Source organism: Mesoplodon densirostris, chromosome 3, assembly GCF_025265405.1.
Source record: "Mesoplodon densirostris isolate mMesDen1 chromosome 3, mMesDen1 primary haplotype, whole genome shotgun sequence".
Taxonomy (NCBI): domain Eukaryota; kingdom Metazoa; phylum Chordata; class Mammalia; order Artiodactyla; family Ziphiidae; genus Mesoplodon; species Mesoplodon densirostris.
The window spans coordinates 175,451,604-175,478,105 of NC_082663.1; the positions used below are offsets into that span (position 1 = coordinate 175,451,604).

General features: G+C 47.5%; 1 protein-coding gene across 1 annotated transcript in view; it reads left to right on the top strand.

Annotated features, from left to right (window-relative positions):
- The window catches only part of RNF187 (ring finger protein 187), a 33,559-nt gene extending 7,552 nt beyond the window's left edge, over nucleotides 1–26,007 (top strand). The window contains exons 2-6 of the mRNA XM_060094574.1: nucleotides 8,755–9,010; nucleotides 22,487–23,189; nucleotides 24,547–24,639; nucleotides 24,857–25,078; nucleotides 25,678–26,007. Coding sequence (XP_059950557.1) covers nucleotides 8,755–9,010; nucleotides 22,487–23,189; nucleotides 24,547–24,639; nucleotides 24,857–25,078; nucleotides 25,678–25,680 — 1,277 coding nt within the window. The 3' untranslated portion in view covers nucleotides 25,681–26,007. The remainder of the gene's footprint in view (nucleotides 1–8,754; nucleotides 9,011–22,486; nucleotides 23,190–24,546; nucleotides 24,640–24,856; nucleotides 25,079–25,677) is intronic.
- Nucleotides 26,008–26,502: the final 495 nt, after the last annotated feature.

Sequence of the window (26,502 nt, forward strand, 5' to 3'; positions counted from 1 at the left end):
CACCCTGAGCCTCATCCAGTGTCATGTCAAGCACACCCCGGCCCGACCCACGAGGGGGTATGGGTGGAGGAAGAGGTTGGCATTAAGCCTTCTTGGAGGTGATCCGTGCCCCTCACTCGCAGGTCTCTCGCCACACGCAGACAGAAAGGCCTGGACTGGGTTCAACGGCTCAAGCGTCAGGGCTATACCCTCTCAGGCTTCTGGCTGGGGCCTAGACTAACACAGCAAGTCTCTTTTTGGTGAATATGCCATTAAGAAAGGAAGCTTAGCTTTAGTTCAGGAGCGCACTCCATCTCTCCCATAATCCCAACTGAACAGCACTTCACGACCACAACAGGTGGCACGCTCTTTTTCTAAGCACAGAGGCGGCGGTGAAAAGAGCCTTTGGTTTCTGGAGCACAGTGGCCCGCCTCACTTGGAGCTGGTGTATATGCCAGTCTTGATACTTTCTGGCACGGCACACTGCTCATGGGGCTGCAGCAGGTGTGCAACCCTCTGGGCCTCCCTGGACCTACAAGAGCGCTTGTAGCGCGCCAGGCAGCAGGCCTCGCTGAAGCGTGAGCTGTAAAGTGTCCTTGATCCACGAGTTCATGATACCCATGGCCTTAGAAGAGATATCTGTGTTGGGAAACACCTGCTACAGCACCTTATAGGCGTAGATGGACTTAGCTCTCCTTGCGGCCGCGCTTATTCTTTTGGCAGTCCTAAGCCTCCCTGACTGCCTTCCAGGAGATCTCCTCGGGCTGCGCCTCTGGCACAAGTGAAGCGGCGGACATCACTATTTATTTTCCCCATATTCAAATGAAGGCTCCAAATCTCTAGAATCGGATTGGACGGCCCGCCCCTCTCTGCCTGGTCCACAAAGAATGTATGTAAATAGGAGATGCCGGATCTTCTTTCCTATTGGACAATAGCCCAACCAATCCGAAGGCGCGTCTGCTGTGCTCACGGAGTCAGGTTGAGCATTTTTGTTCAAACCCTTTGTTGTAACGGGCGAGGGGTCTTTTGTTTAGTTGCCGGTCTGGACCTGGGCAAAAAAATAAAGAAGGTAATAAAAACCCGTTTTAATCCCGTGTCTCCATTTTTTCTGGATGGGAGACAAACGCAAGGGGCCATTTCTTCCTTAGCCAAATAGCTAGGGATGGGAAGCTTGTGCTTATTCAGCAGAGGGGTATGGCAGCTTCCAAGTGCCATTCCAAACATTTATTTCCTATCATTCCCCCCCCCCCCCACCCCAATGGCCAAGGAGATATTTCCTTTCAGAATTCAAGAGTAAATGCGAACGGTTCTTTCGGAAGTACAGAAAATAGTACTGAAAACACACTAAGGTATACTAAGGTACTTACATTGGAAGCAACAGGGCAGATTTTTAACTGGAGGGAGGAAATGAATGAGTTTCAAAGGAAACACTAGTCCTTCATATTGTTGTTATTGTTAATACTGACTAGACAGATCCGTTTGAAGTGACAGCTATATGCTAAGTGTTTGATATGTATGATCTCATGTGGTCTCCTAATAACTCCAAGGGTAAGATACTATTATTGTTCTCTACTTACCCATCAGAACGTAGGTTATGGAACCGTTAAATGATAAACTGAGGTATATTAAAATTTTAAAGAGTTTGAGCAAAAATCGATTAGAATTGGGCAGCATCCAGTCTAGCTAATAGAAAGGAGCTCAGAGGGGCTGTACAAAATGAAAGACTTTTATAGCCAGAGGGAGCAGGAACAAGGAAAATACACTAGGCAAAAAAGCAGGTGTTACTCCAAGGTTACTTCTCTGAAGGGGATGGCAGGGGTCTATGAGGCCGATTATCTAACTAGTGCTGATCACGCGATTCCTACTGACCCGTTTAAGATGTTATTTCTAGGAAATAAGTCAAGGCTTGGTTTGGTGATGGGGAGCTTAGCATAAGAGACTCCATTTGGGGCCTGTCTTGTTTTTAACTGAAGTCACCAGTCCCCAAGTTTACTCCTTATTAAATTAATTCCTGTATACACAAGTATGAATTCACATTTCTCACTTGTTTCAGCACAGGAATACCTGGGGAAGCCCATTAGAAATGCAGACGCTTGGGCTCCACCCCAAATGTATTGAGTCCGAATCAGCATTTTAAACAGATTCCTATGCACATCATAGTTTTTGAAGCAAGGTTGTGGAGTTCATTTACCTGGCAACTTTTTGTTTTCATCCAGAGCATTATCCAAACAGGCTAGGAAACTTAATGGCACCCACAAAAGACAAAGTGGCTCACTATGTTCAGAGAAGTTAACAAGGTGCTTTCAAGATACCTACACAAGCATAAGTTTGAAGAAGCCCAAATGGGATCCTATTTGCCTTAGAAGGTTTGAGTGTGAAGAAAGTGGAGGAGAGATGCCAGGGGGCCACTCTTTAGATAGCCTGTGCTTAGCTCCCTACCTGGGGCTAATCATTCACCTTCTCTGCCGCTCTACTTCCTCATCTATAAAGTGAGGATATATCAATGCCTACCTAATAGGATTGCTGTGAGTGAATGTGTGTCAGGCAGATGGCGAGGTGTGGGCATATATTTAGTGCTCGAGTTCTCCTGGCTCCATTTCACCCTTTCCTTCTCAGAAGAGACCCAGCCACAGCCGGGGCTGCCTCAGCTGAGCTCCCTCTGAGCCATGGGCAGCTCCATCACATAAATATGGAGCATAAGGCTTTCTCTTGCCCACTAGAACATGGACTAAGCTGTCATCGCCAGGGCAAGAGATGTGTCTTTCACTTCTAAATCTCCAAGGTGGAACATAGAACTTGGCACATAGCAGAGATACAATCAGTGTTTGTTGAATGAATAAGTGTTTGTTGAATGAATAAGCCCTGTGAGCTGAGGCAGTGCCCCCTGCTTGCAAATCTGTCCTCTGAGGTCCATGGGACATCTTGAGATTGTGTGTCCCCTGAGCTGCTTTGGGTATGCTCAGTATTAACTATTTTATCTGTTTACCTTAAAAATATATAGTTGATTTAACAAACGTTTCTAGAGAGCTCATTATGATCTAGGTAACCACTTAATGAATACTTAGTTCAATTTAGTGCTCATAACATCCCTTCCACGTATACACTATAATTAACTTCATTTTGCAGATGGGTGACAAAAGGCAGAAAAAAATACGTCTGAAGTGAAACAGCTGATGAGGTGGGGAACTGGCCCTGGAAATCAGGCCAGTGGTACCAAGCTCTGCACTATCCACACCTAGATATTTTTGGTTTTGGGTATTGAATTTCATTTTGAAGAGGGATGTGATGTGTAGGGAAAAAATATTATCAAAATCAAGATGCATTGCTCTGTGTTTAAATGTAAGTTTCTAGGGAAAAACACCAGTCAGATATCTTAAAATTTCTACTGCAGTAGAAAGTTGAAAGTACTGCAGATGAAATTTCACTAAATTCCACAATCTCCAAATCAATTTTTTAAAAATAGTCTTTGAATACAAGGCACCTTAATAACAACTATGTGCTTCTGGATCATTTATTCAAACTGTTTTTGTAACCATTATTTTTTTATACCAGAGACTTAATGACCAATGTATATAAATGATTGGTCTCACCCTGACGCCCAGCACCATTAGAAGAGGTCTGAAGCTTGATCTTGCACAGGAGATACACTCAAAGCAAAAATCTCTTTCCTTTCGCCTGTAGATCTAGTTGGCACAGACTTCTCTGACTGCAAGCTGCCTTTTATTCTTTTTTTTTTTTTTTTTTTGCGGTATGCGGGCCTCTCACTGTTGTGGCCTCCCCCGTTGCGGAGCACAGGCTCCGGACGCGCAGGCTCCGGACGCGCAGGCTCAGCGGCCATGGCTCACGGGCCCAGCCGCTCCGCGGCATATGGGATCCTCCCAGACCGGGGCACGAACCCCTATCCCCTGCATCGGCAGGCGGACTCTCAACCACTTGCGCCACCAGGGAGGCCCTGCCTTTTATTCTTAAAACTCAGTTAAAGCTCATTGGTGGTAGTTATTGAAGCTGTTAACATGTTTGTAATGTTATGGAGAAAAGACTTTCCTTCCACCCTCTTGGGTTCAATAGATGGGTCTATGAAGTAAACTGACAACAGGCAGAGTAACAGGAGAAAAGTTATACAGATTTATTCATTTTTACATATTATGTACATGGGGGCATTGCAGGGGAAAAAAGTGAATACCCCAAAAAGCGATGAGATTTGAGACCTTATATACCATCTTAATAGGAAAAGGGGAGAAGTAGTCATCTTAGAGGAGAGTAAATGATATTAGGAAAGATGACTGGGCCCTTAGGAGACTAGACAGGAGATATGATATCAATAGTTTGTGACAAAGTCTGTCTGGGTGTGGCATTGACTTCTAGTCTCCTCTCCTGTGATGAATCAATCTTCCTCTGCTGATGAAACTCTCAGGAGGGAATTAATGGCAGTTGAATTCATTTTGAAGAAACTGTTTTTAGGCAGATAAGGGGAGTTCAGAGAAAGTTTTTCCCAGCATTTTCTGTTTTTCAAGTGACTTCAGCCCAAAATAATCAATATGCCAAATGCGGCATATTTGGGGGTGGTATGTCCGGAACCCCTTCAGTAGCAAAAGTATTTATCCCAGGCATCTGGCATAGAAAATCTGTGACTTGAGGTTTGAGTAGGATATGATTTGGGTATTTTGCGGAACCAACAGCATGATTTCCAGGGCCCAGAGGAAAATAAAAATGTGGGTGCCTTGTCAAAAAACTATTAAGAGTTTCAAGATGGACACAACAGAGCACTGAACCAAGCACACAGTGCTTCTCAGGGCTGCTCTAGTGTCAGCCCAGGTCACTGGACCATGAAGCTGTCTCTGGATGGCCCTTGGCCTGCAGGCCATGCAGCAATTTGTATAACCCACAGTCCCCTCACCTCGTCTGGTTGCTGCCAGCCCCTGGAAAGCTGGTCCTTACACTGGGTCCTGGTGAGGTTTCTTGGCTTCCTTTCGGCATAGGAAGGCTTGGAAGAAAACTTGACGTGGGATAGGAAATGAGCATTTCTTGGAAGGGGTTTGGGTAAGAAGTTGTCTTTCCACGTAGGTGCTAAGGTTTGGAAACTGCTATCCTCCCACATAGAGGCTGGTTAATGCCAGGAAATCAGAACCAGAATCTCATGGAATGAATGTTTGTGTTCCCCCCGAATTCATATGTTGACTGAGAGCAGAGCCCCCATGAATGGGATTGGTGCCATTATGAAAGAGACAGGAGAGAGCTTTCTTCCCCTCTTCCTCCACCTCCCATTCTCCTCCTCCTGCTTTCCTTCTCCTGCCTCTTCATCTCCCCCTCCCCTTCCTCCTCCCCCACCCCTCCTTCTGCAATGTAGAAGATGGCCCTCACCAGAAACCACCCACACTGGCACCCTGATCTCTCTATTCCCAGCTTTCAGGACTATGAGAACTAAAAGTCTGTTGTTTAAGCTCCCCCAGTCTATGGTATTCTATCATAGCAGCCCAAATGGACAAGGGACAGTCCTCTGGATCAAGAGCAACATTTTGTATTGACAGATGGAATACTATAGTGCAGGCTTGAGGTTTTCCAGAAATAAGGAAAGAAAGAGAGAAAGAAAGAAAGAGAAAGAAAGAAAGAAAGAAAGGAAGGAAGGAAGGGTGAAAAAGTGACTGAAGGAAGAAAAGAGAGGGAAGGAGTGGTGGTGGGGAGGGGAGAGGAAGACAAAGAAAGAACAGAAAAAGAAAGAAAAGCAAAGAAACAGGATCTCCAGCTTAACAATCAGGGACAGACAGTGCTTGGGCATAATAGCCTGGAAGAGTAATTTAAAAAGGGGTTTGGATGATTTTTAAAAACCCCAAAATAAACACCTTTTTTCCCCCTTGTTATTATTTCTAGAGTACAGTGCCTAGATTCCATATATACATTGAATAAATTGTTGCATGCATGATGCCAAAACCTTAGCTCTCTGTGCACTGATGCCAAAAAGAAATATGGAGACAGAGTTTTGGAGGAATGAGAAAAATGGCTTTAATCTTTGCCTGGCAAAGGGGATAACACAGCAGGCTAGCGCCTCAAGAACTGTGCCCCCCTCGCTGGGGAATAGGGAAAGGTTATATAGCCTGGGCCTCATGGTCTGGGGTAGGTGATAAGGCTCAAAGTAATGAAGGTCTTGCATTCCTTTTCTTCTGCAAATTCATGGCCAAAGCTGGCGTCAGGCGTCAGGCAGCAACTGGGTCTGGTGTCCCTGAAGTTATCGGCCCGTAACCTTCTTTCTGAAATGAAGAGTTCTACAAGGGAGTGTAGGGGGAGAAGAAATGCCAGGTGCAAAGGGGAATTCTTATGGAGTCAGAGAGTAATCAGCTTTGTGAAGGACAAGACTAGCTACAAGTGTTCATTAGTAGTAACAGCTAAAGAATAACCAAGATTGCTTAGCTCTTTCAGGCCTGTGTATGTTGTTTCCCAGCCTGTTCATTGTTTCCTTACTTTCCTTGTTTATCAGAAAAGTCTCATTTCTATTTTTGCTGCAACAAATTCCCCACTGCTAGTTCATTCCCTCCATATTAATGGAGGAAGGGAAACGGGCTTCGTTCTCGTCTGGCTGAGGACAAAACTTCAGTTTTGCTCCATTTGACAAACACCAGCTCTTTGGCCCAGGGGCCCATCTGTTTCCTACTTCATGCATGAAATGAGCGTGTTTTATCATCCTGGATTTCTGTGATGCATGAATGAAGCCATTCTTTTCTCCTAGGGGAATGTGCAGTAAGCTCTCTCCTCATTCAGGCAAGAAGTCAAATCACTTTAAAATTCTCACAAACAAGCATTTCATATCACTGAAACATTGCAATGGCAAACACATATTTCCCCCCCGCCAATAGAATGTTGATTCTTTCCATATCGGAATTTTAACACTTGCTATATACAGAGCCTGCTGGGAGGGAGGGAGGAATCTGCCTGGAGACAGTACCCTGCAGGTCCAGAAAAGACAACACGGAGGCTTATTGAAGAAGAGTTTTCATTCTTTAGGGTTGAGCGCTGCAGGAAAGTGAGTAGTTGAAATTACAGGGCGTGCCGTGGAGCTCTGCAGAGAAAAAGTAAACCTCACAGAATGCAAGATTGCGAAGAAGGAAAAGACGGTTTAGGCAGCCTTTGTCCTTCAGCACAGCTTCCAGCGGACACCCTGAGGACAAAAGCCCTCCTCCTGCCACCACCGGGGGATGCCCCGCGTGGGCTGGGGATCCCAGTCTCCAATGCCTTGCCCTCCGATGCGCTGGCATCCAGGGCCTTTCCGGCCGCGCGCGCGCAGGACGCAAGATAGGCAGATGCTGGCCCGCATCCTGCGCTAGATAACTGAGTGGTCTTTTCCAAACACTCGTGCTGGCCAAATGACTTCTTTGCCCATTTTATTTCAGCAAATTAGAAAAGAGTAGGGGGCAATCTAATCCCAGAGCCAGGTGTGAATGAAGGACAGGCGACCACAACTGCAGAAGTGAGATAGGACCGCGAAACGAAATCTGAGAAGCAGCAATGGACGCACAGCTTGCGGACTATGTCATTTCCATCTCAGCGCCCACGCAGACACACAGAGGCAGGGCACGCTCGCCCATCGGCTTCTGAGCTGAGACAGTCACACCCGGATAGACCGTGGGGACGCAGAAGGCGTCAGAGGCAAGGCTGGGGTCAGTGGGCACAGAAGGCACCCAAGCCCCTCCCCACCGCCAGCTCGAAGCTGCACCGGTACATGGGCGGTTCTAATTGTTTGTTCTTCCAGGGGAATGTCACCCCTCCCCATGCATACACCGTGTTTTTCTCCTACTTCCTATCTAACTACATTAATTAAAAGATCTTAAGGGGTGTTGAAAGTGAATCTAGCAACTTCCAGCAGTATTGAGAAAATACAGAAAACACAGACGAGATTTTACGACAATAATTTTCTTTTTTATTGCTATATTTTATATTTTTGGTATTTTCAGGAGACCTAGTCTGGACCTGGGAAGGGAGAGCTAGGGTGTGGGGGAGGAGGACTGTGGAGCGGGGCGTTGGGGGCTGCAGGGAGAGGTGTCAGGAGGAGGCCAGGAGCTGGGCAGGAGGAGGGATGGGAATGGTGGGTTTTACAGAAAGGAAAGCTGGGCGATGAGGGGTGTAGGGAGGGTTCTGGGAGATGGACGGGGTGGGGGAGAAGGGAAGGTGACTGGGGGATGGGTGGGTAGACGGCCTCACCCCTGACACACACAGGGGACATCCCAGGGCTGGTCTGGGTGGTTTTGTCCAACCCCTCCAGCCCCCGCCCAAAAGCAGGAGCATATCCGTGTTACGAGCGTGTCAGGAAATCACGTTAATATGCAAAGACATGGGTGAAAACATTAAGGCACAAATGTGCATAAAATACAGGAAATTGCCAACTCACACGCCAAATTGAAGGACGCCGCAGAGGTGGTGGAATAATAGAAAGCCTTGGAAAGCTCGAGGAGGCGCCTTAGCCAATAGGTTTGTCGTGAGGGGCGGGCAAGATTGAGTTTGAACCAATCCAGATGAGCCCTTTCGGATAAATATCGGAGGCCGCCCCTCTTTCTGCTCCTGCGCGGGCAGTCCCCAGACTGTAGGCGGGAGCGGGTTCTTCAGGGAAGGTTCCTCTCCACCTGCACAACCCTCCCCCGCATCTGCGTCTTTGTACGGTGTGTGCCGCTTGCCATCCCTTTGCGTCCTGGCACTGCGGCACTCCTACGCCCTTGAGCTCCTCTATCTAGCACCCTTGAAATCCTGTGTCCGCGCGTCCCTGTATCCCGCACCCTTGCACTGCTGCAGCCCCTGAGCCCCAGCGCCCTCCCGCGCGCTACTCTTTCTGTGTCCGGGAAGCCCCGTCGCGCAGGATCCCAAGCGCCAGGACGGCCTGGGTGGGTGGGGGCTCTGCGGTCACCCTTCTGTGCACCATCCCCGCCCGTCACGTCCGGGTCATGCCCAAGGACCCTCATCGCGCGCGCTGCATCCGGGTCCTTGGGCGTGAAATGGAGACGCTAGCAAAGCGACTGGCTGTTCGGAGGCCACCCGCGCGCGGTGTCAAGTGACTTGTGGGGGTTTTCCGAGTGCCCTTGGCTCTTCTTTCGTTGTCTTGGCGGGGAGGGGGGCTGTCCAGAATTTTGGGAGGGACGGAGCTTTCCGCACACTTTAGGGGGGAAAGCTGGCGGGGTGGGGAGCGGAGGGGGGATGATGGGTTCGAGTTTGGAACTCTTCAGTCACAGGCCTGGATATGGTAATGAGCTCACCACCAGGTCTCCCTTAGAGACTCCTTCGAGTCAGGACCAGAGACCCCTGGCTCATCTTCCTTTGGCGTTGTCTGCAGCCTTAGATTCTGTGTACAGCATCCTTCCCAGACTCCTATGCTGGAACACCAAATAAGTCCTCATACCTAAGCTCAAACTTTCTTTTCTAGAGAAGCAATAACTTCCTGTAATATTTTCCAATGTGGAATGGTCTCGAAAAATGAGTTTCCAGGCAGGCTGGGAGTACAGTGTCCAGTGGCTGTGTTGGGTGGTGCCTTTGGTTGGCTACTTTAAACTCCTATTCCAGGTACCCACACCTGCATGGGTTTATCAAAGGGCATATGCTACAACCTGCCTGTCCCCCTGCTTCTCATTCCACTTCCCTTCCCCAAGTAGAGTAACAACTTTCCATGAATTCTTCCTTATTAGTTAATACAGGTATTGTTTTTGTGTAATTGTTTCACAATATGTGATTTTGATATGCATAGATTTACCTAGTCTTTCTTAAGGCCTCCCTTCAGATTTTCCGGGAAAGCTCTAAATCTTTTCCATGACTGCATAACTCCTGGCTGCCCAGCATACATTCTATTGAACTCAACCTTTCCCCTGTAGATTGATACTCACTTTATTTACGTGGCTTTGTTTCTCCACAACCAAGAATTGGTTTTGCCTTAGAAGTAAGCAGTTTTAATGCTTTTTGCAACTTCCTCAGATTCTAGAAAGGGGCTGGGTGCTATTGCTCCTGGAAAAATGACAGATAAACTTACTCTTAGCCTCCCTTACAACCCAACATCTGAGCATTGGGATATTACGGAACCTGGTCACATCCTCCTTCTGTGTAAGCCCTGGCTCTGCACACAGCCACTCATGTCCGCCCATAATTAGGAATTTGTCTCCCAGCCATACCCACTGCTGCCTCTTGCTCTTGGCTTTGTCTCACTTTAAAAATACAGCCAATTAAAAAACGTATTACTGTTGTTATTCAGGTATGGTGAGGCCAACAGATCAAGACATGACTGCCATTGAAAAGATAGCTGTTATACTCACAGTTCCCAAGAGGAAGGGCACAACACCTCACAGGGCCGCACTGAGAAACACCAGGGTCTGCTAGGAAGCACGAGGAGTGAGGGGAAAACCTGAGAAAGACCCTTGTTTTTTCTACAGGAAAGACAAGATAAGGTAGGGCAAGCAGACTCAGGATTGCCTGGTTTGAGTAATTTCAGCTGGCTTGGGGCATAGGGCCTGTCCCTAGTTGTGTGGTACCTGCCCTGGGGTGATGCGGGCAGATGGACAGTGGCCTGCCCATGAATGTGAGAGGAGGTGCTTAGGGTGTGGGCTCTGGATTGGTGAGCTCACATATGAAAGGCATGGTGCTCCTTGGTGAATTGTTTCTGATCTCTAGGAAACACTCCCTTCAGTACCCTATCATTCATTCCCTTCAGAGCCCTGGGAAAGAAACTCCTATTTGCTTGGGTTGGGATGATGGAATAACTTTATATGAGTTGTATATAGTGACTCAAGCCCCTAGAAATATTCTTAATATTGCTTTAAGCTTAGAAATATCATTGGGATATTTGGAATTTTTAGGACATTGAATTATTTAAAAGTTTTGACTAAAATATCTAAAAAAGTTAGCACTATATTTGCAATTAAAACATTAAATTGAGTCATTAGTTTTTTTTTTTTTTTTTTTTTTTTGCGGTATGCGGGCCTCTCTCTGTTGTGGCCTCTCCCGTTGCGGAGCACAGGCTCCGGACACACAGGCTCAGCGGCCATGGCTCACGGGCCCAGCCGCTCCGTGGCATGTGGGATCCTCCCGGACCGGGGCACGAGCCCGTGTCCCCTACATCGGCAGGCGGACTCTCAACCACTGCACCACCAGGGAAACCCGAGTCATTAGTTTTGACATGATTTTTGAGTTGAAAAAGTTAAAACGTTGTCCAAAGTTTGTTTTTAATACTGGAACATTAAAAGAAACTTAACATTTGCTATCTGTAAGTTTAATCATTAATTTTACAAAAGTTATTCCCTTCTCCTGGAGGGTGGAGGTTGTAGCTAGCACGTTCTCCAAGAGCATCCTGGCAGTGATATGGGCTCTGGTCCTGGCTCCTGGGTATGGATAGTGGTCTCTCATCACCTGGGTTATCTCCTGGAGTTGTGAGGTCATCTCCAAGCCCGTCAACTCCCCAGCCTAGCAGGTGACTTCGTAGGCCTTCCAGTGTTCTCTTACTCATCTCCTCTCTTTCTTCCCTTGGCCTCCTGGCTAATATGTGGCTCCATGTGGTCAGGGCTTGCCCAGAATTTACTGCCTTTCTCTGGCTGGTGCTGGTCCCAGCCCTGAACAGGAGGTTTGATCGCTCCGGCCCTTTCCCTGGTCATGGCGACAATCTCAGTGACCAGAATGACACCAACTCTAAGCGTTGGTTGAGGCATTTGGAAGAGAGGGACTCTTGTTTACAAAAGGATTCTGACTCCAATTCCAACGTGGGGTGGGATTGGTTCTCCATACCACCAAGCAATTCTGCAACATCAGCTGGGTGTCTTATAATTCAACTCAATTCTGACACCATCTACCTGGAGATAGCATCAGATCCCACAGATTAAGGGCTCAGTCCTACAAGACTGCTCCCCACCACACACAATTCAAATGCCAGTGACAAGTCCAGTTGTCTTATGTGCTTCTGTCCCACCGAATCAGAGGTTCCCATGACCCCCTCCTTGGGTTTGATTAATTTGCTAGAGCAGCTCACAGAATGCAGAGAAGCATTTCATTTCCTAGATCACTGGTTTATTATTAGAGGATGTAACTCAGGAACAGCCAGGTGGAAGAGATGCACAGGGCAAGGCCCGGGGAAAGGGCTCCAGCTTCCATGCCCTCTCTGCTTGTGGCACTCTCCCCAAATTTCTACCGGCCCAGAAGCTCCCTGGAACCAGTCCTTCTGTGTGTTTCGGAGCCTCCATTACATAGGCATAATTGATTAAATTATTGGATATTGGCAGCTGATTCAATCTCCAGCCCCTCTTCACTCCCTGGAGGTCAGGGGGTGGTACTGAAAGTTCCAACCCCCTGATTACATGATTGGTTCCCCTGGCAACCAGCTCCCATCCTTAGGGCCTTTCCAAAAGTCACCTCATTAACAGAACAAATGACACCTTTATTGCTTTTATTATAGGAAATTCCAGTGGTTTCAGGAGCTCTGTACAAGGAGAAGGAGGAAGACCAAATATATATTTCTTATTATAGATCACAATAGCACAGTTTGCTAGGCTCAGATTGATTTTAGTAGAAGCTGAAGGCTGCCAATAGGAGACACCTGCCTGGGGACTCCACTAGAAGGAAGAGCTTGGAGAGAAGATGTGGCATATATCCTGAAGACATTCGGCCATTAGAGCTCTGCTGGATGAGAGCTGGATGGCACAACACCCTTTCAGGAGTGTTGTGGTGTGAATAGCACTCCTGCCAAAATTCATGTTGAAATCCCAGGGTGATAGTGTTAGGAGGTGGGGCCTTTGGGAGGTAATTAGGTCATGAGGGTGGTGCCCTCAGGAATGGGATTACTGCCCTTATAAAAGAGAGCTCCCTTGCCCCTTCTGTTATCTGAGGACACAGTGAGAATGGATCCATCAATGAATGAATTCATTGATGAATCATCAGCGAATCAGGAAGTGGGCTCTCTCCAGAACCCAAATTTGCCAGCACCTTGACACTGAACTTCCAGCCTCCAGAATTATGAGAAATAGGTGTCTGTTGCTTTTAATCCACCCAGTCTATAGTATGATAGCAACCCGAGTGGACCGAGATGAGGAGCCAAGGAAGGTACCTCCTGCATTTTCAGTTCTATGGTTCAAATTAGTTTCTGTCACTTTTGGTCCTGATGCATCAAGATGAAATGGATTTCACTTCCTAGAAAATTTACTTGTGCCATTTTATTAAAGTATTACACTGGTATTTACTTGAGCTGATGCAAACTGGCCCATTTTTTTTCATCCTAGATTTGAGAACCCCGTGAGATAGGCAGTAGTCATTCATTTGACTTATTTTAGTTAAGCAAGAACAGGCTTGAACAATGCAATTGAGATTTTTAAAAATCCAGGAAGAAATTCCAATTTTTATTTATTTATTTTATTTTGGTAAAAAACACATGAAATTACCCTCTCAAAAGATTTTAAGTGTATAGTACAATATTCAATTATTATTTACATTTTTCTATTTGTACAATGATTGAGTTACTAATCATACTTCACAGCTCAAGGCTCATTACCATCATTGGTCTGTGTAACGATCATCTCTTGTTTATTTACACATATTCCCAAATATCTTCCCCGTTATGCCCATTTTCCTTGCTTGCCTGCTTTCCAGTGCACTTTTTTTTTTTTTTTTTTTTTTTTGCGGTATGCAGGCCTCTCACTGTTGTGGCCTCTCCCGTTGCGGAGCACAGGCTCTGGATGCGCAGGCCCAGCGGCCATGGCTCACGGGCCCAGCCGCTCCGCGGCATATGGGATCCTCCCAGACCGGGGCACGAACCCGTATCCCCTGCATCGGCAGGCGGACTCTCAACCACTGCGCCACCAGGGAGGCCCTCCAGTGCACTTTTTACAAAAGTCTAATGAAGTACTGGAAATATTTTGAAGGTGTGATATTGTGATGTATAATAAGAAATATATATTTGGTCTTTCTCCCTATTCATAGCACAGAGCTCCCAAAACCCTTGGAATTTCCTAAGTGATGCAAGTCATAAAGGTATCTTGATATTCAAAATGAACCTCTGTCGATGACACCAGACTGTGTTAATGAGGTGACTTTTGGAAAGTCCTTGAGGATGGGGGCAGGTTGCCAGGGGAACCAACCTAGTGAGATGGGGTTGGAAGTTTCAGTCCCACCCTGACCTCCCAGGAGGGGAGAGGGGCTAGAGGTTGAATCCATTATCAATGGCCAATGATTTAATGAATCATGACTATGTAATGAAGTCTCCATAAAAACTCAAAAGGATGGGGTTTGGAGAGCTTCCAGGTCAGTGAACACCTGGAGATTTGGAGATAGTGGTTTGCTCAGAGAGGGCATGAAAGCTCTGTACCCTTTCCCCATATCTTGCCCTATTCACCTCTTCCACCTGGCTGTTCCCAAGTTATATGCTTTTATGATAAACCGGCGATGTAGTAGGTAAAATGTTTCTCTGTATTCTGTGAGCCACTCTAGCAAATTAATGGAACCCAAGGAGGAGGGTATGAAAACCTCTGATCTATATAGTCGGTGGCTCAGAAGCATAGATGACAACCTGGACTTGGGGAGGAACTAAAGGTTCTTGACTTTTTGTTTTATGGCTAAACTGTTATTTTGCCTTGCTTAACTGTTTTCCTTTGTTTCTGCATTTTCTCATTTCTCTGATTAAATTTGTTCTTTGAAACTCGGGGGAGGACTAGGAGGCTAAAGCTTTTTTTACAAACAAGAGGCAGGGGACACAGGGGTCAGCTGGTGTTTGTCTCTGGGAAGGCCCCGCAGAGTCCTGCTGGGTTTCCTAAATAGAGTTTGGAGACCAGAAGAGGGAGCTCTCATGTGCTGCAATTGACAGCAGAGCCCAGTAGGAAGAAGAAAGAACGTTCCTCTTTTCTGGCAAGGACTCAGCCAAACTCAGCCAAGAGTTCTGACAAGAACTCTTTGTTTACTGTGGCCCGCCCAACTTTCTTTTCCTCTCTATAAAAGTGTTCTCCTTCCCTTGCCATGTGGGGATTTGCATGAGGCTCACCATGGTTGCAGACTCCAAGCTGCAATTCTCTGCTGATCCCGAATAAACTCATCTTTGCTGGAGAAATACTGACAGTCTATTTGTTTCAGCTTAACAGACTTCAACACTTCTTTCCATCTTTTTGCTGGACTCAATTCAATCCCTAACAAATGGTTAGTTCCTCTCCCCAGCCTCCACCCCCATAAATGAGTTTAAAGAGACACTTCCTTTAAGTATGGCTTATTTGGGTCCCACGCATTTTGATGTAGTAACTTCAATATAAATGATTTCTAGGTATTTCTGATATTTCTCATTTTCTACCATGTTTATATCTTAGGATCTAAAAAAAGTATAATTTGAGGTAAAAATGATCATAAATGACCAAGATGGACATTACATTCTGATACAGTGAACACTAGATCAAGTCAACATAATCATCTTAAGCATAAATGCACTTCATATCACTTCAAACTACCAGCTAATTGCAATCCATGTGGAAATGGGTAAATCACCATTGTCAGAGATTTTTAACACCTATCACACACAGACACTGAGAAATCAAATACAAACTAAGCAGTGATATATTTTTTTAAATTAATTAATTAATTTATTTTTTGGCTGTGTTGGGTATTTGTTGCTGCAGGCAGGCTTTCTCTAGTTGCAGCAGGAGGGGGCTGATCTTCGTTGTGATACGTGGGCTTCTCATTGCGGTGGCTTCTCTTGTTGCAGAGCATGGGCTCTAGGCACACGGGCTCAGTACTTCTGGCTCGTGGGCTCTAGAGCGCAGGCTCAGTAGTTGTGGCGTATAGGTCTAGTTGCTCTGCAGTATGTGGGATCTTCCTGGACCAGGGCTCGAACCCGTGTCCCCTGCATTCGCAGGTGGATTTTTAACCACTACGTCCTCAGGGAAGCCCATTAAGCAGTGATATTGAAGAGCTCAATAATACAATTAATAACCTCAAGATTTTGGAACTATAACCAGCAAGCAGAGGACCCACTTTCCTTTTGAGCACACAGCGACCATTTGCAAAAATAACCCATCCATTCAGTCATAGAGGAGAGCTCATTAAATTCCAAACTGTTGTGTTCTACATCTGTAGTGTAGTAAAGTATAAATTATTAACCAAATTGTAGTTACAAATTCTGTATATTTGGAAACTAAATAATATATAGCTAGATAATATCTGGGTTAAAAAAGAGATCATATGGGGAATTAAAAATACTTAGATCCTAATAAAAAGAAATACCATCTAAAAGAATATATGTGATAGAGCTTAGCTGTACTTAAGAGTGGATACAGCTTTAAATGTATCAGGAATAAATGCAGGTTTAGAAACAAGTTTTCAAGCATATTATTATGAAAATCTAGAAAAGTCTGGAAAATTATTCTCACAGATAATACCATAATTACAATTTATATTTGCCACTCACTGTTTTTCTTTCAATACGTTTAATTTGTTGGAAACCAACAAATACCCCATCCTGATTTTTTTCCCTCTTCAGTTCTAAAATGAGACAATAATTTTCTTTGAAGCAGAAAAATACAAATGAAAATATGAAAGAGTCCTTATTTAAGGCAGTCTGGTAGTTTTGTGGAGGTACCACTCTGATGTGTGTGGCTTTCAGCCTCTTTATGTCAGACATGGGATGGTCTGAACCATCCTGAGCACCAATCTCAGCTTTAACACTCTGTGATTCTTTTTTTTTTTATTAAAACATGGAAAATTTGGAGGAATATCATTCCAAATCTAACACCAATTCTGATGTTTGTGTTTTTCTCACAGACAGTTAACTCAATTCTGTCACTACCTAACTGGAGATAGCATCAAGTCTCACAGGTTAAGGGCTGAGTTCTACAAGCCTGTCCCCAATTCAGACTCCAATCGGAAGTTCAGGTTGTCACCTGTGCTTCTGACTGACCCCACTATCGATCAGAGGTTTCCTTGACTTCCTCCTTGGGTTTGATTACTTTGCTAGAGCAGTTCACAGAACTCTGAGAAACATGTTACTTACTAATCACCAGTTTATCATAAAAGGATATAACTTGGGAACAGCCAGGTAGAAGAGATTCACAGGGCAAGGTATGGGGAAAAGGCACAGAGCTTCCATGCCCTCTCTGGGCACGCCACTCTCTCCAAATCTCCAGGTGTTCATCGACTGGAAGCTCTCCAAACCCATCCTTCTGGGTTTTTATGGAGGGTGGGACTAAAACTTCCAACCCTCTCTTACTAGATTGGTTCCCCTGGCAACCTGCTCCCATCCTCAAGAACTTTCCAAAAGTTACATCATTAACACAAACCCTGATGTCACTGACAGAGGTTCGTTTTGGATATCAAGACAACTTTATGATTCTCATCACTTAGGAAATTCCCAGGGTTTTAGGAGCTCTGTGCTAGGAATAGGGAGGAAGGCCAAATATATATTTCTTATTATACATCACAATATCATAACTATAACGACTTCAAATTTGCCTCCTAGTAAGTTGTATTTCTTAGTCCTATTTCTGTCTTTTCTGAGAAATAAAAATTGCTTTCTATTCCTTTTCCACATGCCAGACATGAAATTTCCACAGCGTTCTATCTTCTTAATCTCAACACCCTCAGCTCTTCAATCATTTCTCCTACACACATAGTTGAAGATCTCTTTACCATCCCCTTTTGTTTGGTTTGTGAAAACAGAACTTAAAGTGGGTAACTCGAAATGCAATAAAACACACATCAAATCATTAGGTTGATGTGTGATTACAACTTCCTGTAATGAAAACTTAAGAAGAGAAAAACTTGTCTCTCTTCTCATCTTAGTTTCATTGGCTGAGGCCCCATAAATTAGACTGACAAAAAAAAAAACCAACCCATCAGATCAACAAGAGAAAAATAGTTTATTAATGCATGTGGTGCACATCACGTGGAAGAAATCTCAGTGATGAGTAACTCAAAGGATTGGTTAGAACTTGGGCTTATATAGCATCTTAACAAATAAAGCTGTAGAGAAGTGACAAGAGAAAGGAAAAGGGTTTTCGGCTTCCAGGGGTGTCAAGCTATGGGAAGGTAAATATTTGGGGGAAACCAATGGAAGACAAGTGTTATTAGTGCACGTCCATCTTGGCCCTGACTTTCCATCATCTTCACAGCCAGAAGACTTCCCCAGAGAGGGCACTTATGGCGGTTTTCATTTTTCAGAAGTTTCTGCTTTTAGTCAGTTAAGGAAACTCTGGGAAGGCATCTTTCTGCAACTGTTGATTCTCATTTGCCTCCAGCTCAAAATAATTATGCCAAAGTGACACATTTTGGGATGGTATATTCTGCTACCCTTAGAATCCTTTATTTCTCTTCTAGTGGTCTATTTTTTTGTTAGCTTAAAAAAAAACTACTTTGTCACACTTATAGAAAATATTCAGATTTTTTCATTGTTACTAATTTAATCTCAAAACTTTATACTATTTAAAATACAATATTGAGAAATATGGAATATGGTTCAGAATCAGCAAAACTGGGAATTCTGCCCTTTCATGGTGAGACATTCTCTTGTTTAGTTTTTTCTTTTTTTAAATAAATCTTTGGGGTTTTTTTGTTTTTATAATTAATTAATTAATTAATTAATTAATTTTTGGCTGCGTTGGGTCTTCGTTGCTGCATGACGGCTTCCTCTAGTTGCGGCAAGCAGGGGCTACACTTCCTTGCAGAGCACGGGCTCTAGGCGCGTGGGCTTCAGTAGTTGTGGCACAGGGGCTCTGTAGTTGTGGCTCATGGGCTCTAGAGCACAGGCCCAGTAGTTGTGGCACACAGCCTTAGTTGCTTCATAGCATGTGGGATCTTCCCAGACCAGGGATTGAACCCATGTCCGCTGCATTGGCAGGCAGATTCTTAACCACTGTGCCACCAGGGAAGCCCTTTATTTAGTTCTTTGATGTCTTTGATGTCAGCATCAAGATGCTCAGAGCCTGCCAAGTGTCCTACTGTATCGGTGGTATTTATGAAATGTTATTCTGAGCAATAATTCAGACCATCACCCACTCTTATTCTGCCTCTGACCTGAAAGTGGGAGTCTTCAGTTCTCTGGATGGTTCAAGAAGCAGATGAGGGAGAGACTGTACATCTCTTCTTTGCCCTCTCTTCTCCCATTCCTTGTCTCTCATCTGGAGGGTACAAAGGAAGCTGGAGGGAAAAATGCCAGTTTGACTCTGTCTTGGAAAATGGGGATTCTGCACAACACAATTTTGATTCTGCTGGTCCTAATGAAGGATAGTGTGATACTGTGATGAGACCCTCTGATCTATAGACATTTTTGATACTATGGTATCACAGGTGATGCTTGGACTTGTGATTGGCAACTGAAGTTGCAGGGGGACAGTCTTGTAGCACTGAGCCCTTAACCTGTGGGGTTTGATACTATCTCCAGGAGTGTCAAAATTAAGTTAAATTGTAAACACAGAGACTATTGCCTGGTGTGGGGAAAAATCCACACATTGGAATTGGGAGCAGGTCATGGATGGGTTCTAACAATGTTTGCCACTCCTCATTTCCAAAAATCTTTCATGCACACATCTTCAAATTGATGGCTACTATAATTTGCTGAGTCATTCCCCTATTATTGGACTTTAAGCTTCCCCCCCTCCCAAATAGTGATATGACAAACATTTCTCCAAACCAAACAAAATGACGATTTATTTCCACTTTGGGTTATTTTTATAGAACATATTTTGAGAAAAGGAATTCCAAAAGTTATGAAAAATCTGAAGATTCTTAACACATACTGCTACATTGTCTCCCAGAAGCAATATCTGCAAAATCAGGGGTTTTTTGGCTGAAACCCAGCAGGAGGGACCTCCCAGGTACAAAAGCCCCTCCATATCCCCCATTCCTTGTTTGCAGAAAAAGGCATTAGTGTCCTAGGCCTTCCCTGAGTTTGGAGGAGCAGACTCAGGCTCTAATTAGGGAAGTGATGGAATGCAGAAACAAAGGAAAAGCATTAAGCAAGAGAGCTTGAAAAATAGTTCAGCAATAAAACAGTCCTATTTCCTCCTCAAGGGAAATAATAATCTGATGCAAATCCTTGAGTTGTTCTGCAGAAACTAAGACCCCCACCCAGGTGGAGGATGGTGACTACATGCTGACAAGCAGGTAGACCCAAGACTGGTTGGAACCAGTGTTGGAACCAGATGTTTAGGATTCCTGAAACATCACCTTGTTATCTCATCACCAGCCAGTCAGAAGAAAGTCCACCAGCTGCTTACCCCAAATGCTGCCTTTAAAAACCTTTCCCTAAAATCCACTGGGGAGTTTGGGCTTTTTGAGCATGAGCTGCCCGTTCTCCTTGCTTGGCACCCTGCATACTTTCCTTCACCACAACTCAGTGTCAGTAGACTGACTGGCTTTGCTGCGACATGGATGAATGGACCCAGGTTTGGTTTAGTAACAAGGTCTGCCAACTTAATAGTGAAAAAATAATGTCTCACTTTATGTTTCTATTTCTTGGTAACTGGTTAGAGTGTATATTTTTTCTCATGTCTATTCAGCATTTGCGTTTTCTCTGTGAGCTGACAAATTCCATGGGGCAGAGGGTATTTTTCCGCTCTAGTTTTCTGTTCCAAATTTTATGAACTCTTTGTATATTTGTGGCTGACATTTTCCTAGTTTGGTTATTTGCCTTTAACGGTTGTGCCTGATTATTTTTCACACTCACTGGATTATCATGGCCTTGGCTCATTGATTTTTTTTTCTTCTTTTCCCCCACTTTTCTCTCCACTGTGTTCCTAGTCTACCCAACAAATCAGCTAGGCTCGGCCTGAAGTGCCTTCCTCCTTCTAACCATTGCTCCACAGAACTAACCTCAGTTTTCCAGTCACAATTCCGACTGCTCATTTAGTGCATTTCAAGTCTATGCCAGTGTAAACAAAGAGAATAAAGAGTGTCACTCATCACCCTGTTATAGAAAGAGGTAAGTTGCAACCCACTACAGTTGCCCACTGACAGTGTGCCCTGAGGGGAATTCAAGATGGGGGAAAAATGATGAAACATTCTGCACTTTGGACTTACCAGGCCCCCAGACAGTTAAAATGCATATCTAAGGAATAATTTCAATGACCCCATATTCTTGTATCTTCCCATAGATAGAAAAGCACTAAAATCAGTAACTTGAGATATCTGTTCCTTGTGATTAGCAGCAATCTTTTATCAAGATGTATGCTTGACTACAAGTATTTCCCAGCCAAAACAATTCTTATATATACTGGCTCCTCCACTACCTCTTTGGACCAGTCCCTTCATAGGTAAGGAGAGGCTGGGTGGATAAAGACAACCAGCTCGCCTTATCAGTAAACAAAGGATGTTGTGGCACCACAGCCACCCCAACTGTGCACCCTGAGGGGATTCAGAAAGGAGAAAAACAGGGTACTGGCCCTAGATGGTTAAGGTCCCTATCAAAGGAATGATTCCAATAAGTCCAGACTATTGCATCTTCCCATACATAAAAAAAAGCACTAAATTCATTAATTTAAGATATCTGGTTTTCTTTAGCAGTAATCTTTTGTTGTTCCAAACCTGGTTTTTGTTGTCAAAACTCCTATATACCTGGCTCCTGAGAGGCTCTCTTCCTGGCTTAGGTCCTTAGCAAGTCTGCCAAATAAAATATAACTCTCAACGTTTAGGTTGTGCATTTTCTTCAGTCAACAGCTATTTCCTGGCTACAGGCCTCAGTAAGGTCCCTGAATAAAACTTAACTTTTACATGTTTTTTGTTAAGTCAACATCAGATTTAAAAAAAAAAACCCAAAACCCCCCCACAAAACCAAAGAGCAATAGCTAGAAAGATTTTGCACTTCTGCGGAATATCAGATTCACTTTTAAAAAATTAAAAGTTGCATTTTTTTTAAAACCACGTGCTTGGTTGTTTAAAACAACAAAAACAAACCACCAGACCGCTCCTTCCCTAAACCTTTTTTGTTTGTCTTTTCTAAAGAAATGCTAACGAATTTCCTGGTATGGGCCTGGAGACTGGTAGCCCTGGGTCTTATCACAAGTCTTCACTCTAAATCAAAGAGTTTCCTCGCCGCTGGATTCCCCGTGCCTGAGGCTCAGGGGAGAACTGGGGACCTAAAGCCTGGACTCCAGGTAGGACGTTGGCCACCCACGTGGGGTGGCCCTCACAAGACGTGTTCCTCTGAGAGTCCACGCCGGATCTACGCACGCGGGTAAGGCCGACGCGGTTCGGTGCATGCAGAACGATTTCACGTGGGATGGTGCACAGGAGGGGTCCCACGCAGGCCGTATTCCAGTCCAGTCCCCACCCCGCGGGGGCGTTGCGCCCGGAGGAGGTGCTTGCAGCTCAGGTCCTAGCAGCTTACAAAAAAGACGTTTTAAAATGGACTTTTCAAATAAAACTGTTTCCCTTTCGCACATGAGTCACTTATGGGAGAAGTGACAATCCCTGTAAGATTTCAGCGTGCAAGGACGTGGGTCGGCCCGCGGGCGGGAGACTGAAGCGCTCCACTGTTAGCTGGGCGGGGGTGGAGTGTACAGCGCTGCCAGGACCCAGGCGGAGTGTAGCGGCCTGTCAGGACCCGAGAGGCTGGAGTACACCGCTGCCGGGACCTTGCGTGGCGCACATCGCTGCCAGGACTCTGCGTGGTGGGGCACACCCCTGCCAGGACCCTACGCCGGGCGCCCAGCCATCCCAGTCGCCATTCTTGTCCTTCGTCCCTGCTCTCCATCCTCGTCCGCGCATCCCCGTCCCCGGCTCTCCGGCCGCGCTTTTCCTGCGTCCCGGTCCCCGGCTTTCCCCCGTGTCTCCGGCCTCGCCAGCCCAGCCACCTGTGCTCCCCGGTCCGCGTCCCTGTCTGCGCCCTCCTCGAGGGCCCCGCCGCCGCTGCCCTGGCGCTTCCCGCGGGCCCAGCCGAGGCCGCCTGCGCCCTGTGCCAGCGCGCGCCCCGCGAGCCGGTGCGCGCCGACTGCGGCCATCGCTTCTGCCGGGCGTGCGTGGTGCGATTCTGGGCGGAGGAGGACGGGCCCTTCCCGTGTCCCGAGTGCGCCGACGACTGCTGGCAGCGCGCTGTGGAGCCCGGCCGCCCGCCGCTCAGCCGCCGCCTGCTGGCGCTCGAGGAGGCTGCCGCGGCGCCCGCGCGCGACGGCCCAGCCTCTGAGGCGGCGCTGCAGCTGCTGTGCCGAGCCGACGGGGGCCCGCTGTGCGCCGCTTGCCGCATGGCCGCGGGGCCCGAGCCGCCCGAGTGGGAGCCCCGCTGGAGGAAGGCGCTGCGCGGCAAGGTGCGCGCGGGCGGCGTCCCATGCTCTGCCCTTCCCCGGAGGGCGCCCTGTCCCCCTTCCCATTCCCAGACTGCGCCCTGTCCCCCCTCCGTATTATCCAGATGGCGCCCTGGTCCCCAATCTCCATTTTTTGGACGGTACTCTGACCGCCCCCCCCCCCCATTCCCCAGTTGTTGTCCTGTCCCTTTTGCTTCCTCTGTACGGTGCCCAGTACCCTTTCTCCCATCCCTGGACGGTGCCTTGTTCCCCCATTCCCTACCCCCAGAGGTTGCTTCCTCTCTACTCCCCTACCTTCGGAAGGTATCCAGTCCCCCTTTACCCATCCCTGGACAGTGCCCTTTCTCCCCATCATCCCTTGCTTCCCCCCAGGATGCCCCTGCCGCCTTCTCAGTGTTGTACTGCCCTGCCCCACCCCCCAGGAGCAGACAGTCCTGCTGTGGGCCCCGCCCCCATGCCTTGCCCCTTTTGTGTTACTGCCCTGCCCCTGGCATGACGTCACGCGATGGTAGCACTGCCCCCACGAGCAAAGTCCCCTCATAGGGGACGGGGCCTGAGGCTATCGGCCCCTCTGGGGTTCTGTGCATCCCCCTCCCATTCCGTCTTCTCCGGAGTCCCTTAACCTACTTTGTTCTGGAATCTTTATCACTGTGCTTTCAGCCGTTACATGTGGCACTTGATTCTGGGTCAGAACCCGCCATTGGAGAGTTTGGTCACAGCTGGGGTCTGGGGATCCCAGGGACCCGCTGTGTGTGTGGGGGGCTCAACTTTATTTCTTAGGGAATAAAGACAGCCAGGCCCCGGAGTGGAAACAGTGTGGTCCCTGCCCACCAGAGGGGAGAGAGTAGCACGTTTGAGGGTACATGTGTCAGGGGTTGGGTCCTGGGGTCTCCTGGGTAAACAGTGGAGTGTAGCATCCAGGGGCTTGCTTGGGGCTAGAGCATGTGGCCAGGGGACTGGAGTTGGTCTTTCCTCCTGGTGAAGGACCCCACCTATCCAGTCAGTGCATGGAGCTGGGCAGGCCCTGGGTGTGGCCATCCTCACCCCAAAGAGACCACCCTCCATCCCTGCGCTGGGGACAGTAACACTAGGGACCCCAATGGATGGTCTCGTGTGCAGTTACCCTGTTGGATTCTTAGCACAAATATTTCAGACTGGAGAGAGCATAGTGGGTCACTAAGACCCCCCTCTCTGGTGCCTGCAGGGTTTTGAGGTGTCTGGTGGGCCAAGACCATGAACTGAGGCTTCTGGACCGTCGGACAGGGGATTCTGGTGGTGCAATGTCCCTCTGGACTGGGCTTAGGTGGGCCCCAGACCTTCAGAAGTGGCCACACACCCCATAACCAGCATCTCTTTCCAGGAGAACAAGGGATCTGTGGAGATCATGAGGAAAGATCTGAACGATGCTCGGGACCTGCATGGCCAGGCTGAGTCCGCCGCTGCTGTGTGGAAGGCAAGTGGGGTGAGGTTGGAGTCCATGTGAAGAAGGAAACGTGGCTGTGTACCCTGACCCTATTTGGCAGGGCCTTGGACCACAGCTGAGCACTGTACAGTCAGACGGTCAGGGGACTCTCCTCCCTTGAGGTGGTCGGTGGTGGGGCGGGGGGAGGGGGGTCTCGGGGTAGCCCGAGAACACGGGTATCCTTCCCTACCGCCCACCCATCCTGTAGGGACACGTGATGGACCGGAGGAAGAAGGCCCTGACTGACTACAAGAAGCTTCGGGCCTTCTTTGCCGAGGAGGAGGGGCGCTTCCTGCAGGAAGCAGAGAAAGAGGAAGGGTCCCTGGACGACGAGGATGAGGACCCAGCGGAGAGGTTCGGGTCCCTGCTGCAGGCTGTGTCGGAGCTGGAGCGGAGGCACCGCAACCTGGGCCTCAGTATGCTGCTCCAGGTGGGCACCCTGTCCTGGTGGCCAGGGAAGCGCAGAGGGGGCACAGATTTGAGAATTAGCAAGGTGGTAGCTTACCAAGAGAGAAGCCTTAAGACCGCTGCCTGGCTTCCATCTGGGGCTGAATTTCAGGAATGAGTAATCCAGGAGACTCTCCAGCTTCCATGTGGGGAGGAACATTTGCAGAGAGGGGGGACTTGCATCCCAATATTGAAGCACTGGGCCCCTGCCCTGTCCTGGGGCTCTACAGGTAGGAGCTGGCTGTGAGGTCAGGAGAGGCAGGGATCCTGGCGAGGATGGTGGTTGCCATGCCCTCATCCTGAATGTCCTCCTTTACACTGTGCCCTGAGGCTTTACCTAAACCTGGAGATTCTGGGCTCTTTGCAACCCTGAGTCGGAGCCAGGAGCCAGCAGCCAGCAGCCTCTGTCTTCCCTCCTCTGAGCTGAGAGCTGTCATTTCACTTCTGGCAATACTGGTTAATCAGCTCCAAGTGGGTGGTGATGTGGGTGAGGAGACGTGTGGGTCTGGTGGGGCTGGGTTCTCCAGTCACCTGGCTTCCAGGATAGAAGCTCCCTCACTCCTTCCCTCTCTTCCCATGCAGTGATGTGCTGCTTGCCCAGGCACCAGGCAGAGGAAGCTCGTTCCATCCCTGGCCTGAAGCAGCTCCTCCATCCGCCTCCTTCTGGACCCCCCGTCATCCTTCAAGACACCCCAACCCTGAGTGTCTTCTCCTAGGTGTAGATGTGGGCTGCGGACTCAAAGTGCCCACCTTGATTGCTGAAGACAGTGCTCCTCAGAAGAGTGTTTGTGTTCCCTTTTCCTCTAGGTGTTCATGTTTCTAGGCTATAAACATTTCACTGTAGAGATCTGTATTGGGGGTAAGTTAACCTAAGTGTATCCCAACTCCATAAAGTTCTTTTCACTGCCCCAAGTCTCGTCAGATTTCCCGGGGTCTCCATGAGCTGTGGTCGTCATCTCCAGGAGGCCTGGGCTGTCCAGACCTGACACGTGCCCCATTTAAATGCAGCCTGTAACGGGCTGGACATGCACACCCAGGCCCACAGACCCCAACCCATGCATTGAGCATAGCAGTTAAGGTCAAATTTGGGGTGATGTCAAGGGAAAGGAGTGTTCAGGGTGCCTGGGTGGGGAGGGCGGGCAGATCAGACCTGTCACCTCTGCTTGCGGTCCTCCAACAGCGTATGTTGCACAAGCCTACACCTCCAGCTTGAGGTCTGTCCACAGAAGCATGAGAACCGTGAGGTCCTCGTGGAGTCTGTGTGTCGGGGGCAGTGCGGATCCTTGCTGGCCGTGTCCTCCAGGCTCTGTCCCTGCTCTGCTTCCGAGGGTGTCTGCTCAGCCGGCTCTCATTTCTCTTCTCCATCTTCCACCCCTTGGATGCCAGTGGTTTCCCAGGAGCCTGCCT